The 13,731-nt window shown below is 36.9% G+C and overlaps 1 protein-coding gene across 2 annotated transcripts in view; it reads left to right on the top strand.

Annotated features, from left to right (window-relative positions):
• The first annotated feature begins 278 nt into the window (after nt 1-278).
• LOC129266341 (nucleolar transcription factor 1-B-like) overlaps nt 279-13,731 on the top strand; it is a 35,640-nt gene continuing 22,187 nt past the window's right edge. The window contains exons 1-5 of one of the 2 annotated variants that reach the window (XM_064101346.1): nt 279-763; nt 8,537-8,620; nt 9,307-9,485; nt 12,255-12,338; nt 12,789-12,944. In XM_064101346.1, coding sequence (XP_063957416.1) covers nt 637-763; nt 8,537-8,620; nt 9,307-9,485; nt 12,255-12,338; nt 12,789-12,944 — 630 coding nt within the window. In that variant the 5' untranslated portion in view covers nt 279-636. Of the gene's footprint in view, nt 764-1,286; nt 1,497-8,536; nt 8,621-9,306; nt 9,486-12,254; nt 12,339-12,788; nt 12,945-13,731 lie in introns of those variants that run through there. The other variant, XM_064101350.1, reaches the window with a different exon arrangement.

Genomic DNA, 13,731 nt, shown 5'->3' with positions numbered 1-13,731 from the left:
GTTTTCCATTTAGGGTGCGTAGCAGACGACCCTGCTGCTCGTATGACATGACGTTGGTTGACCTCTTATCGCACTCCCTCGATTTTTGGCGCGGGCAGTTGAGGCGGGCAGATATCACGAGTCTCATGGTTTGCCCGCCTGGCCTAGCCTGACGCCTGCCTGATGGTTAGGCGGTGGTGCGGCTGCTTATCAACGACAAACGATGTAAATGCGCGATCTTGTGTACGTCACATTCGCTTGAATGATTTATGATAATTTATGTAAATCTTTGAGATTCTATTGGTCGTTGCGTGTTTACTGATCGATTTCGTAAACAAGAGTGTCATCCTTGGTCACTCCGATTGAAACATTAGTTGACGGGCTGCGTTGTGCATGCCGTGTTTTAAATATAAATCAAAACAATATTCGTGAACGAGGTTGTAGATAGCGGCCTAATTAATATAGTCCACGTGAGTAAAGCTAGCCGAGGGGATCAAAATTAAATATTGAACTCTGCCAGCCGAAGATCTTTGTGTGTGAAATCAGTGATGTGGAATTAATTAAGTCAATAACTACCCAAAGTCATAAACACTCATTAGATTTGTTATTATATAATTTTTTCAAGGGTACTATTTTTTGTTCTCGGTGCGTACCGTGATGATCCTGGCGCCTATGCAGCCGATAGACACCGCGCTGGATAGCGGGCGCGGAGGAAGCGGGTCGGGACCCGAGAGCGTTGGGGCGAATCAAGAAGTTCTAGAGACAGCCATCATGGACGCTGAAAGTAAGTGGACATTTTAATTCCGTATTTTTGCGTGTGTTTGTGAAATATATTTACTTCATTATTACCAGATTGTAGTTCATATTTGTGAGGTCATTTTCGCTACATTCCCTCTTAGAAATATTTCGTCATTTTTATGTTATATGCGATTTTATTAGCCGATTCAGCAATCAAGATGGCCGGGTAAGTCTCGGGTATGTTAGCATAGGAATCCGCTCATCAGCTTTTGTGCGTCGAAGTTCCGGTATGGAAATAGACCGTTTTCTGTTAATTTTATCAGAAATTACAATTTGTTTATATTCTAATCATATCTATGGTAGTTATGTATCCATCAGTAATTGTTGCTGTTTCTTAATATTTTGAGCATGTTGAGATTAAGACTTGCAAATATTGATGTTCTTCCATGAATTTGTTAATGAGCCAGCAAGTTTGATTGACGCACGCCGCGTGTGTAGCGGCGCGGACGTCGCCCCACGCTGGCGAGTCGTGAAACCCGTGACTTGATCAAATTCCCGGGCATCCCTGTGTAACGGGCTGAGCTGAAAAGCCCGCAGTGCTGCGGCATGGTCGCCGCATTATCGAACGAGCTTGTTTGTCAGCCATGTCGCTGCCGTTCTTATTTTCAATGCCAGGGAGTAGCAGCCCCCGGGCGGGCGGGGCTTACTCTCGTGCGATGGCGCGGCTATGACGTGAACAGAATATCCTTGTGAATGTCGTGTGGTATTTTCTCATACCGGTACGTGACGTTGTTCGCGAATGTTCTCATTTTCAGAATGTTTACTTTCAGCTTTGCCTTTGACTCTCGAATACTATCGCTAGTTAAGATTTTAGGTATTGTTGGAGCGATTTTGTAGTGCTCTATTCGTTAGGTTTTGACATTGTTTGTTGGAAGTGACCAGTAAGAAATATTTTGTGGTCAGTAGACCCTGTACTGCCCATTCATTCATCGGCTCCTCCTCCGTCGTCGGGCGGTGCGTTGTGGTACCGTTCTGGCAGTCAACCCCCCGTTTTGTGGGCAAAACCATTATTTATTCTTTGAGCAGGGTCTAACTGAGGTAGAAACTACAATCAACTTCAATTCTATTGCTTTGCTTCAATTCAAACTTCAAATGCATCACTGGAGTGATCATTAGATCTACTTGAATTTTGGCCTCCCCCTTTTTTAAATACAGATCATCATCATGATATATAAACTTGATGTTTTTTTTTTGGGGGGGGGTTAAATTATGTCATAATAATTGAAATAAAGATCTAGGCTTAGTCTAGAATAAAATAATTCATTCAACATGTCCAATTTACTTTGTCTTTTGTGGTTTTGTTTTAGAAATTTATTTTTAAAGATGTTGCTTTTAAGCTAAAGGTAAATGTAGACTGTATTGTTATTTTGGGGGATTTTTTTTCATTGTAAAATCATAACGATGTTTGAAAAATAATGTTCTAATCTCCTGCCTAATCTAAGCTTCATTTTTTGTCTCACCTGAACAAAGTTTGGCAGAGACCTAGTAATATCACTTTTCCTTTACTTTTTTATGCCCCCGCAGACGAAGTCTGGAGGGGCATTAAGCATTGCCCCCGTCCGTCCGTCCCCCACTTGGTTTCTGCGCAATAACTCAAAAAGTATTTAATGGATTTTTAAAAAATTTGGTGTGTAGGTAGATGACACCAAAATACAGCCAGGCTAAGTTTGAATTCTGAGTCCGCAGGTCAAAGGTCACAGCTCATTAAATATGCAAGTTTGTTTCCACCTTATGAAGTATTCAACAGATTTTTAAAAAATTAGGGTGTGTAGGTAGATGACACCAAAATACAGGCTATGTTCGAATCAATTTATTGTCATTTCTATCAATTGCATTTGACATTTTATCAATGTTAATTCAATTTATGTTTTATCTCTACCGTTGTATAATTATACTATATCTGTTGATTTTTTGCTTGTAAATTGAACATTTTCAGCCTGTGAGCTGCCTGTTTGATTTTTTTTCTTTCAATAAACCATACCAATTCAATTCAATAGGTCACAGCTCATTATATATGCGAGTTGGTTTCCTCATGATAACTTTGGAAATATTCACCAGATATTAAAAATGTTACGTGTCTGGGTAGATGACACCAAAAGATAGGTCACATCAAATGACCTGACTGTCATATCTTCTGTGAGAGATTATTATGGAAAGGGTGAGTCTTCAGGTCAAAGGTCTAAATTTGTTCATTATTTTTTTCCAATTTTTTTTTTGCACAATATTAAGTTCAATCATATTGAATGAATTTCTGATCATGTTAAGCAGGGGCATCTGTGTCCTCTGGACACATCAAATTTCTAGTTTTGTTCTGAAATTGATTTTTAAAGATGTTACTACAAATAAAATGTTTTAAGCTAAAGGTAGATGTAGACTGTATTGTTATTTTAGGGGATTTTTTTATCATTTTAAAATCATAACAATGTTTGAAAAATAATGTTCTAATCTCCCGCCTAATCTAAGCTTCATACCTAGTAATATAACTTTTCCTGAACTTTTTTTTATATGCCCGTCCTAGAGGGACGTATTATGGTATCATGCTCGCTGTCCGTCCGTTAACTTTTCCTTGTAAACGCGATAACTTTAGTTTGACTTAACCTAGGCTCAAATAATTTGGTGTGTATGATACTAGCATGGATCCCAGGAAGCCTATTGATTTTGAGGTCAAAGGTCAAGCTCACAGTGACATGTTTTCATCTTACCCTTCTGCAGTCCTTGTAAACACGATAACTTCAGTTTAACTTAACCTAGGCTCATATAATTTGGTGTGTATGATACTAGCATGGATATCAGGAAGCCAATGATTTTGAGGTCAAAAGTTCAAAGGTCACACTGACATGTTTTTATCAATACCCTGCAGTCCTTGTTAACGTGATAACTTCAGTTAAACTTAACCTAGGCTCATATAATTTGGTGTGTATGATACTAGCATGTATCCCAGGAAGTCTATTCATTTTGAGGTCAAAAGGTCAAGGTCACACTGACATGTTTTCATCTTACTCTTCTGAAGTCCTTGTAAATGCAATAACTTTAGTTTAACTTAACCTAGGCTCATATTATTTGGTGTGTATGATACTAGCATAGATTTTAGCCATTTTATTGATTTTGAGGTCAGAAGGTCAAATGTGAAGTTGCCACCGTCCACTTTTCTTGCTTGACCAATAACTCAATTTTCCACGTTACAGGCAGGCGTATTATGTGGGCAATTCCAAGCAAAAGGGGACATTTTCCAAAATTCCATATTGGCTCTATTTCAAATCTGGATCAAATTTTTCTATCAAAACTCATATGGGATTTCATAAATACAAAAGGGGAACATAATTAGCTACAAATTTTTTTCTTACGTATCTCTTTATAGGAGAATCCAAACCATACAAAAAATCTATACATGGGACTACATATTGTTTTTTACTTAATTTCAATTTAACAGAAAACTATTGCTTGTTTTGTAAAATCTTCTTTTGGATAATCTGAAGGTCATCATTTTACATCATATCAAAAGAAAATTTTAAAATATAAGTTCATTTTACGTTGCCTGTGTGTGAATATTTCAGATGTCACTCCGTAACCGGGTATGGGTTTATGTTTTAAGTTGTAATTAATGAAAAAATACACAAATTTTTTAATGTAATGCAGCATATTAAAGACCCTGACCGGTGTAAAAACAGTCATATATCAAAATAAAGGTAATGATTCATACAATACAAATATACCAAAAATATTACATATATATCCTTCCATTTCTGACAAATATTAAATAAAAATCAAAGAAACTGCTCCTCCAAAGTACGCTTCGATTGAGCACCCCCACGTCGCCTGGAAATGATGACGTCACGTTGTGTCAGGAGGGTTGTGATTCCATAGGTTTGTGTACAAAAGCATTGGGTATTTCCTTCCATTTCCATGTTATGAATCCATATTTTGTTTTCGTTTTCAGATGAAAATGGCACTCAAAATTATTCACTGTTCAAATTGTTGTAAACCTACAACTATTCACTACCTTTTTTGTGATTTCTTTGTTTGGCTCTTATTGGGCCTAAATTGCTATGTCAGGAAAAGTTGTTATACATAATCTAAATGCAGATAGAATTGAAATCTGCGCCAAATAAGCAGGAAATAAAATATGGCAAAAACTAGTTCAAAACTGTAGATTTCATAAATTCAAGCTTGTGGGTAAAAATATATGTGATATCCCTCTGTGGTAGAAGTGAAGAGAATGAAATGCGTTATCTGGAAAGCAAAAAAATCACCCAGTTTTTCTGTGTACAAACCTATGGAATCACGACGCTTCTTACACAACGTGACGTCACGGTCTCGAGGCAGGTGAAAAGCACAATAAAGCCTATTTTCTAAGCGGGGTTCGAAGCCCGATAATTGGAATATTCACAAGCAAAATACTCAGCTGGGAAGCGGTGAAAATGCATAAAGCATACCTTGCTGTATTTAGTAGCTTATAAGCTTTCGATTGGTATATAATTTATCAATTTCATTTTCGGGTCCGGTCTGGATCTTTAAAGCTAGAACAACATAAAATCCAATCAATAACTCAACATTGTGATAGCCATTTAAAGTTCACAGAGTTTGAGCAATATGTTTTCTCCTCAAATATGCATGTCCATTTTACGTCACTCCGTAACCATGTTTATGAATATTCATATCTCATTAATTCAGTGGATCAAAATAACAAATGCTATTATTTTGAAAAGTGGGTTTCAGCAACTACTGTTACATGTAGGCACCATTTCTTTGCAAAGAACTATTTAAATATGGGTGATATCTTTGTTTGAGTGCTAAAAACTTGTTTCTGAATGTCACTCCGTAACCGTGGAACTGCCCATGTGCTCGCCTTAGCGACACTCTTGTTGTAACTTAATTGGCTAACCTTGGTTTTAAAAAAGGGTTTATTATTAATTGGAACAAATTATCTTGATAACTACAAAGGTTACATCAGCGGTCATGATCATCTATGGGTAAAAAAAAGGATATTGCGTTTCATTGATCGCAAAATCACCCACTATTGTTTATGAACCTCTTTGTATTTTGTTTATTGTTATTTTTGGCTTTGTCAACATTGAAATCTTAACCTACAGTTGTAAGGTTCAGTTTTTGAAATGTTGTCATAAGTATATGGACCTATGAAACTAGGATGTAAGGGTAATTACTTAACATCCTGCCAGAGTTTTAGGTCACATGACCAAGGTCAAAGGTCATTTTGAGTCGTATTAGACTTAATTTTCATCATAGCTCTTAAAGTTTATGGATCTACTGTAGTTCAGAAAACTTGGAAATAAGAGTAGTCAAGCATCACTGAATCTGTGTGATCTAAGGTCACATGACCAAGGTCAACGGTCATTTAGGGTCAATGAACGTAGATTATGTATGGGGAATCAAAACAAAATCAAAGTTAAGATTTTGAAATATAACATTAAAATTAAATGGATCTAGTTCATGAAACTTGGACATAGGAGTAATCAAGTATCAGCGAACATCCTGCATAAGTTGAAGGTTAATGTACTTTGGCCATGTTGGGGTGCTGTAGAAGGTGTTATTTTCGCAGGGGTTTTATCGTCTTGCCTGCATAGCAGAGCGAGACTATAGGCGCCGCTTTTTCAGCGGAGGCGGCATCGTCAACATTGAAATCTTAACCAAGGTTAAGTTTTTGAAATGTAATCATAACTTAGAAAGTAGATGGACCTCGTTCATGAAACTTGGACATAAGACAGGGGTGTGAGAGTTCAGATTTGTATCTGATTTCAGATTTTTGTTGTTTTGATTTTCAGCTTAATTTCGGCTTATTTTTGGCCTTCCTCTGTACAAAAAGTATGGGAGCTCTTTCTATTTCAGACTTTTTCAACACTCCTCAGCTTTTTTCAGATCTTTTTATTTGCGACCACTCACACCCCTGATAAGAGAAATCAAGTATTACTGAACCAAGGTCAAAGGTCATTTAGGGTCAATGAACTTAGACCATGTTGGGGTAATCAATATCGAATTCTTTAACCGAGGCTTAAAATTTTGAAATGTTGTCATAACTTTGATATTACAGTCCGACCTCTCTTATCCGGCCTCCCCTTATCCGGATCTCTCTATTTTCCGGACGCTCACTTGCTGAGATTTTTGTTTTCAATTCAATCTAATGCATGTGGAAATGAGATTTCAATCTTAACTCAATCCTACGCAAACTCACTTTGATTACTTATATTTTTCAATAGTCTACTTACAACCACATTATTTTCCATGAAAAAATCTCACCCAAATCACCAAAATAAATTAGACAGGATAATTTTCCAGTAAATCAGGGCGCAGCGCAAACATTTCATCACATTCTCTTTTTTCCCCTGGTAAAAAATAACACATGTCTCGCTAGCTAGCGCTAGGTCCAATACGGACAGCGCCATCTATCATGTTTGAGCCTACAGTCAGTAAAATAGGAGAGGTCGGACTGTATATGGACCTCGTTCATAAAACTTATACATAAGGGTAATAGTGTATCACTGAAGATCCTGCCTTAGTTTAAGGTCACATTACCAAGGTCAAAGGGTCAATGAACTTTGTCCATGTTGGGGGAATTGTGGAATGGTCATCATAACTTTAATATTTGAATTCTAGTTCATGAAACTTAGACATAAGAGCAATTATGTATCCCTGAACATCCTGGGCGAGTTTCAGGTCACATGACCAAGGTCAAAGGTCATTTAGGGTCAATTAACTTTGATAATGTTGGGGAATTGTCATCATACCTTAAAAAGTTTTTTGGATCTAGTTCATGAAACTTAGACATAAGATTAACCGTGTATCCCTGAATATCCTATGTACGTTTTAGGTCACATGACCAAGGTCAATGGTCATTTAGGGTCAAAGAACTTTGATAATGTTGGGGTATTTTTGAAATTGTCATCATAACTTTAAAAGTTTATGGATCTAGTTCATGAAACTTGAACATAAGAGTAGCCATGTATCCCTGAACATCCTGTGCGCATTTCAGGTCACATGACCAAGATTAAAGGTCATTTAAGGTCAATGAACTTTGGCCGTGTTCGGGGTATTTGTTGAATGGCATCATAACTTAGAATTGGATCTACACATGTAGTTCATGAAACATAGACATAAGGACAATCAAGTATGAATGATTGTTTTGCAAACATTTTAGGTCACAAGATCATGGTAAATTGTCATTTTGGTCAATGGACAGAGTATTTTATTTTCATATGAGTGTTTTCTTTTGTGAATATTTATTCAATATCTGTTCCACTTGCTTGGTCAGTTCTTTGACCATGCTAAGGGAGGCTGCATCTCAGCAACCATTTGACCTTGGGGCGAAATATTTTGGAATTTTCTGTCAGACACTTGGGAGAATATTTGTTGTGAGTTTTAAAAAAAAATTGAGTGGTCGGGTGACAAATTGTCTGAAAATTGGTTGATTTGACATGGATTGACCGAGATATTTTCACAATATTACAAATTAACAATCAAATCTGATATGCAAAACTGCTATGTGCATTTTATAAAGAAAACAATTCTGTGATGTATAACAAATATTAACCTTCTGAATTCTGGTATGATGACCAAATTTTACATGTATTACTACATACTACCCTGGTAATATGTTGTCTTTCCTCAGCTTCACTCCATAAAAATACCAACATCCAAATCACTATGGAAGTTAAATATCTTTTTTCTTCCCTTCCATAATCAGTATACCGGTAGTTTAATAAGTAAGTAATCAAAACTGTCTTATTTTTTTCTTCTGTATCTCCAGTTGCAAGTCCCAAACGCAAAATGGAAGAGGAGGAGGGAACAGAGGGAGGAGAAACGGGGGTGAAGAAGATCAAAACAGAAAATGGTAAGATGTTTTTGATCATATAAATTTGACTGTATTCAGCATCATCTTCAATCTACTTCAGATGCGCCGCACTTACCTATTCCCTTAAATGCCATTCGATCGCCACGCTCGCATAAACCGGAAAATACAAACTTCTATAAAAGGAGAAGAGTCTAGTCTGCATCGCAAACTTTTCTCCTTTTATAGGAGAAGTTTGATTTTTCCCGTGTATTTGAGCGTGGCCATCGGATGGCATTTAAGGGAATAGGTAAGTATGGATACTTCGTAGGCATGGTGTTCACTACTGGACAGCATAATCAGCATAATGAATAATGACAAGGATGTTATTATGGAGAGAATAAAGTCATTAACAAAAATTACAATATTAATACCATCATTATCAACAAAAGACCACTGATAACAAATTTGGAAATAAAAATGAAGATGATGATGGTGCTGACTTAAAACATGTTGTATTAAGAATCAACAACCACTTCATTGTTTAGTGAAACAAATGAAAATGTGTATGTTTTGTATTCGTCTAAAGAAAGAAGAGCCAAATGATGTTAAGTATTGGAATAATGATGACAATCATGACATAGAAATGCAAGGTGACTCGTAGAGACTTCAAGTGACATATTTCGGGATTTCTTCATTGTACCCATTTCCATTCTCATTTCCTCCCATTGTGTCTACTCAACATGTAGGTCTGAAATTCTTGCTTCAGGATAGACTGACCTTGATAGCAAGCATCAAGAAACAGGCTCCAAAGAAGGATAACCAGTCCTACAAGTCCAGGGTCTCAAAGTTAGACTGGAACTTAGTCCAATTTGGTACCTACACTGCAGAGGACTGTAAGAATGAATGGAACAGCATACAGGCAGAGGTAGATCACTTTCTTGCATGTACCTTTAATACCAATATTATTCAACTTGTATTTATTGGGTTTGCATGGTGAAAAAAGTCTTGAAAGCATATAAGTTCAGTACCACCCATTGGCCAGTTATGTCTGGTTTTTGTCTCGCCTGAATAGCATAGCGAGACTATAGGTGCTACTTCCTGATGGTGATGGTGGTGTTGTCAACATTGAAATCTTAACCTAACTTAAGGTTAAGTTTTTGAAATATCATCATAACTTAGAAAGTATATGGACCTAATTCCTGAAACTTGGCCATAAGGGTCATATTGGGTCAATGAACTTAGGCCATGTTGGGGGAATCAACATCAAAATCTTAAATTCTTAGCCCTAATAAAACTATTTCGATGCCTAAGATTACTGGAGGGGCTGAATCAGCTCCCCCCCTGATCTCTGCCATAATTGCGCAATCTTGACAAAAATTGGCACACCTGTTGCCCATGGCATAATCTAAAAACCGTAAGATCAAATTCTTCATAAAATTTCATTTCTAATAAATTATGCTAATTTATGCGTAAAATCAAAAGTTAGTTCTAATTAACTAAATAAGGCTCTTAAGATGCTATTTTTGTGTTCGACTCTTATTTGGATTCTTATCAAATGTACCCTGAAAAAAATTCAATATCACAATTATTTTCTTATGTATTTTATTGCTTACTAAATTAAGTTTTTTGTATTTCTCTGTATTTAGACTTTTTGTTTTTTTATTTTTATTTTAATGGAAATTGTTAAGGACTTTATTTTGACCATAAAAAGATCAATAAAATGAGAAATAATCATACATTTATGAATTTTGTCTAAAAACACTATTTGCATTTGATTGTTCACAAATTTATATTTTGAACAACTTAGGGTTATGAAATGTTGAGTAATTTCGGAACCGGGTACGCGGAGGTCACAATCCTGGTCTCAAAAGTTGCGTTAGACTTGAAAGTAAAAGGTCAGTAAGCGACGCAGTCAAAAAATTCGCACAGTGGATCATGAGAAATGTCGAGGGGGGCTGAATCAGCCCTCCCACAGTTATATTGTCTCGCCCACCAGAGGTGAAGGCGAGACTTAGGGATCCAAATGACGTCCGTCCGTCACAAACCTAATGACACATAACTCCACAACCGTAAGTCACTTTTCAACCAAACTTGGATGGTAGATGGACTTTGGGAACCTGCATGTCGTGCTGCAGTCGGAGTTCACATGGTAAGGTCAAAGGTCATTTTCAGGTCAACGTTAAAGTTTACATGCAAGACTCTCTTATGACACCTAACTCTGCAACTCTAAGTCACTTTTCAACCAAACTTGGATGGTAGATGGACTTTGGGAACCTGCATGTTATGCTGCAGTCGGAGGTCACATGGTAAGGTCAAAGGTCATTTTTAGGTCAACGTTAAAGTTTGCATGCAAGACTCTCTTATGACACCTAACTTCACAACCGTAAGTCACTTTTCAACCAAACTTGGATGGTAGATGGACTTTGGGGACCTGCATGTTAGGCTGCATTCAGATGTCACATGGTAAGGTCAAAGGTCATTTTCAGGTCAACGTTAAAGTTTACATGCAAGACTCTTATGACACAACTATGCAACCGTAAATCACTTTTCAACCAAACTTGGATGGTAGATGTACTTAGGGGACCTGCATGCTATTGTGTTGGGAGGTCACATGGTATGGTCAAAGTTCATTTGAGGGTAACATTGAAGTTTATGTGCAAGACTCTTATGACAAGTGTTATTCCATCCCAGTCATTTCACAATCAAGTTATCATACAAGTCTGTTGCGTGCCCTCGCAAATCACGATATTTCTGGTTATTTTCATAAGTGGGCGAGACACAAAATCACTTTTGCCTTGTTAGGGTTATCTAAGGTTAAGTTTTTGAAATGCCATCATTTAAAGTATATGGATCTAGTTCATGAAATGAAAATAAGCAAATATCCTGCTTGAGTTTCAGGTTACATGACCAAGGTCAAAGGTCATTTAGGGCAGGCAAAAATTGAAGGTCACGTCCACCCCAGAAAAATGTTGATTTGAATCACAATAGAGAAAAATTAAACGAGCATAACGCTGAAAATTTCATTAAAATAGGATGCAAAATAAGAAAGTAACAACATTCTAAATTTTTGCTTCACCAATATTTTTCTCTTTTGTGTTTTTTAGTGATTTATCACACCACATTATTGTGCGGAAACCAGATTTAAAAAAATTCTCAGAAGACCTCCAGGTTTTTAAATTTAAAAAAATAATAAAAAGAACATGTATGCGCTCCACATACTAGTATTTCCCCATCATTCAACACACTCCGAATAAGATGAAAAAGTACCCCCAACACCGTCTAGTGATCCTAATATTTTCTTCTGGCTTGTGCATGTGGTGTGTACGTGGGATCAAAACTTTGGATCAAACCATGACCATGTATTCACGATCGTCAATGCAATATATCTGCAAGAAAAATTATGAAATTTCGTAAATCATTGTATAGAGTCAACTTCTAATCATCTGTGACACTTCCTGTATGCATAAAAAGCATGTGAAAATTCCACAAAATGTCAATGTTTTGACCAAAAACGTGATTTTCTGGGTGAGTGGCGAACATCTTGGATTTCCGGCCAGCACATTTTTTTGCCGGACCAAAGAAAGAAAATTGTCACTTGATAAAAACTGTTCCCAAAGTAAAATGATGACAGGTTATTTTGACTTCAGTATTGTCTATTCCTACTTATATCCTGTATTTTTCTCACATCTTCCAGATCCGTAAGTACAAAACCTTGGCAGATGTTGCTAATGAAGCAGCAGCCCTGGTCCAAACTCCAAACTACATTATTAAAAAACTGGTAAGATTTCATCCACTATACTCTCTCAATCATCGATATAAATGAGGATGATGATGATGATGATGACTGTGGTGGTGGTGGTGGTGGTTGTGATGATTATGGTGCTGGTCATAATTATAATAGCGATTGGGATGATGCTTACAATGGTGATTAGCCAAGATGATGGTGTCAGGTGACAATGATTAAAGTAGGAATACCCTTGATCAGTTTTCAAAACACTTTTGCACACAAGCAGCTAGTTTCCTAAGTGTGTTCCCTCCAACTATTAAAGCTTTTACAAAGAATATACAAATAGTTTAATCTACTTATGTTGAATCTCTTGGGAACCTCTCATCCTCTGAAATCTTTTTGGCTAAGCCAAAATTCAATTTTGATGATGTAATGAACACAAGTTTGCATAATTGTAATGGAAGATGAACTTAACATAGTCTACTGTACTTGAATTTACAGGTCCATCCAGACATGCCAAAGAAGCCCTTGACGCCGTTCTTCATGTTCTACAAGGAGAAGAACAAGAAGATGAAGGAGAAACATTCCACCATGTCTCAAGTCCAGATCACACAGATGCTGTCCATCAAGTTCAAAGAATTGCAAGAGAAGAAGAGGGTGGGTAGCAGAGCTGCCAACCATTACGTTTATGCCGTAATCATAACTTTTTTTCATTCAATTTACGGCATTATGTTTTTTCTTTTCAAATTACGTTTTTTGACAATTTTGATAATGTGTGTACATAATTGTATGTATGTGTAGTGCGTGTTGAGCCCGAGATGAGCCTGGTACTTGCGCGTGCGTAGTCGCCCGCCGGCCGGTTTTCCAACGCACTTTAATAATTTGATAGCGCGCGTACATATACGTTTATAGTTGAACATGCAAGCGGCATGCATGGCACGAATCGCGATGTATAGCGACTGGTAAATACGTCTGTAAGGATGATGACGTCATTCAAGATGGCAACTTACGTTGACCAACGAAAGGATCGAGGATGATTATGTTTTGATCATCATTTGAAAGGAAATAGCAGTAACTGCGGTCTAAGGTACGATATTTATGAAGTTTATATATCTTATCTTAAATTTGCATGTAATTTCTTTCCTATAAAGTGATGTTTTATGTACAAAAAAACGATCCGAAAATCGGATTTCCGCCGAATGATAGATCTAACGCTACTGCTAATACGTTGTACGTTCTTTCTGCAGCGCAGAGCGAGGAGTACGATGAATTGGGTAGGGTAGTTCCCCAAATGTAGTAAGAGAAGAGTCCATTTATAATGGAGGGGGATTTGGAGGTTTGAGGGAAAATTATTATTCCATTTGCAAAATTTTACAAAAATACTCATCATATATATATTAAAAGATGGAATCATCTAAAGATATTTTTCATATACTTTTAAATT

Source organism: Lytechinus pictus, chromosome 1 (genome assembly GCF_037042905.1).
Source record: "Lytechinus pictus isolate F3 Inbred chromosome 1, Lp3.0, whole genome shotgun sequence".
Lineage (NCBI taxonomy): Eukaryota > Metazoa > Echinodermata > Echinoidea > Temnopleuroida > Toxopneustidae > Lytechinus > Lytechinus pictus.
The sequence above is the reverse complement of the archived record's forward strand: the minus strand, read 5'-3'. Positions and strand labels throughout refer to the sequence as shown.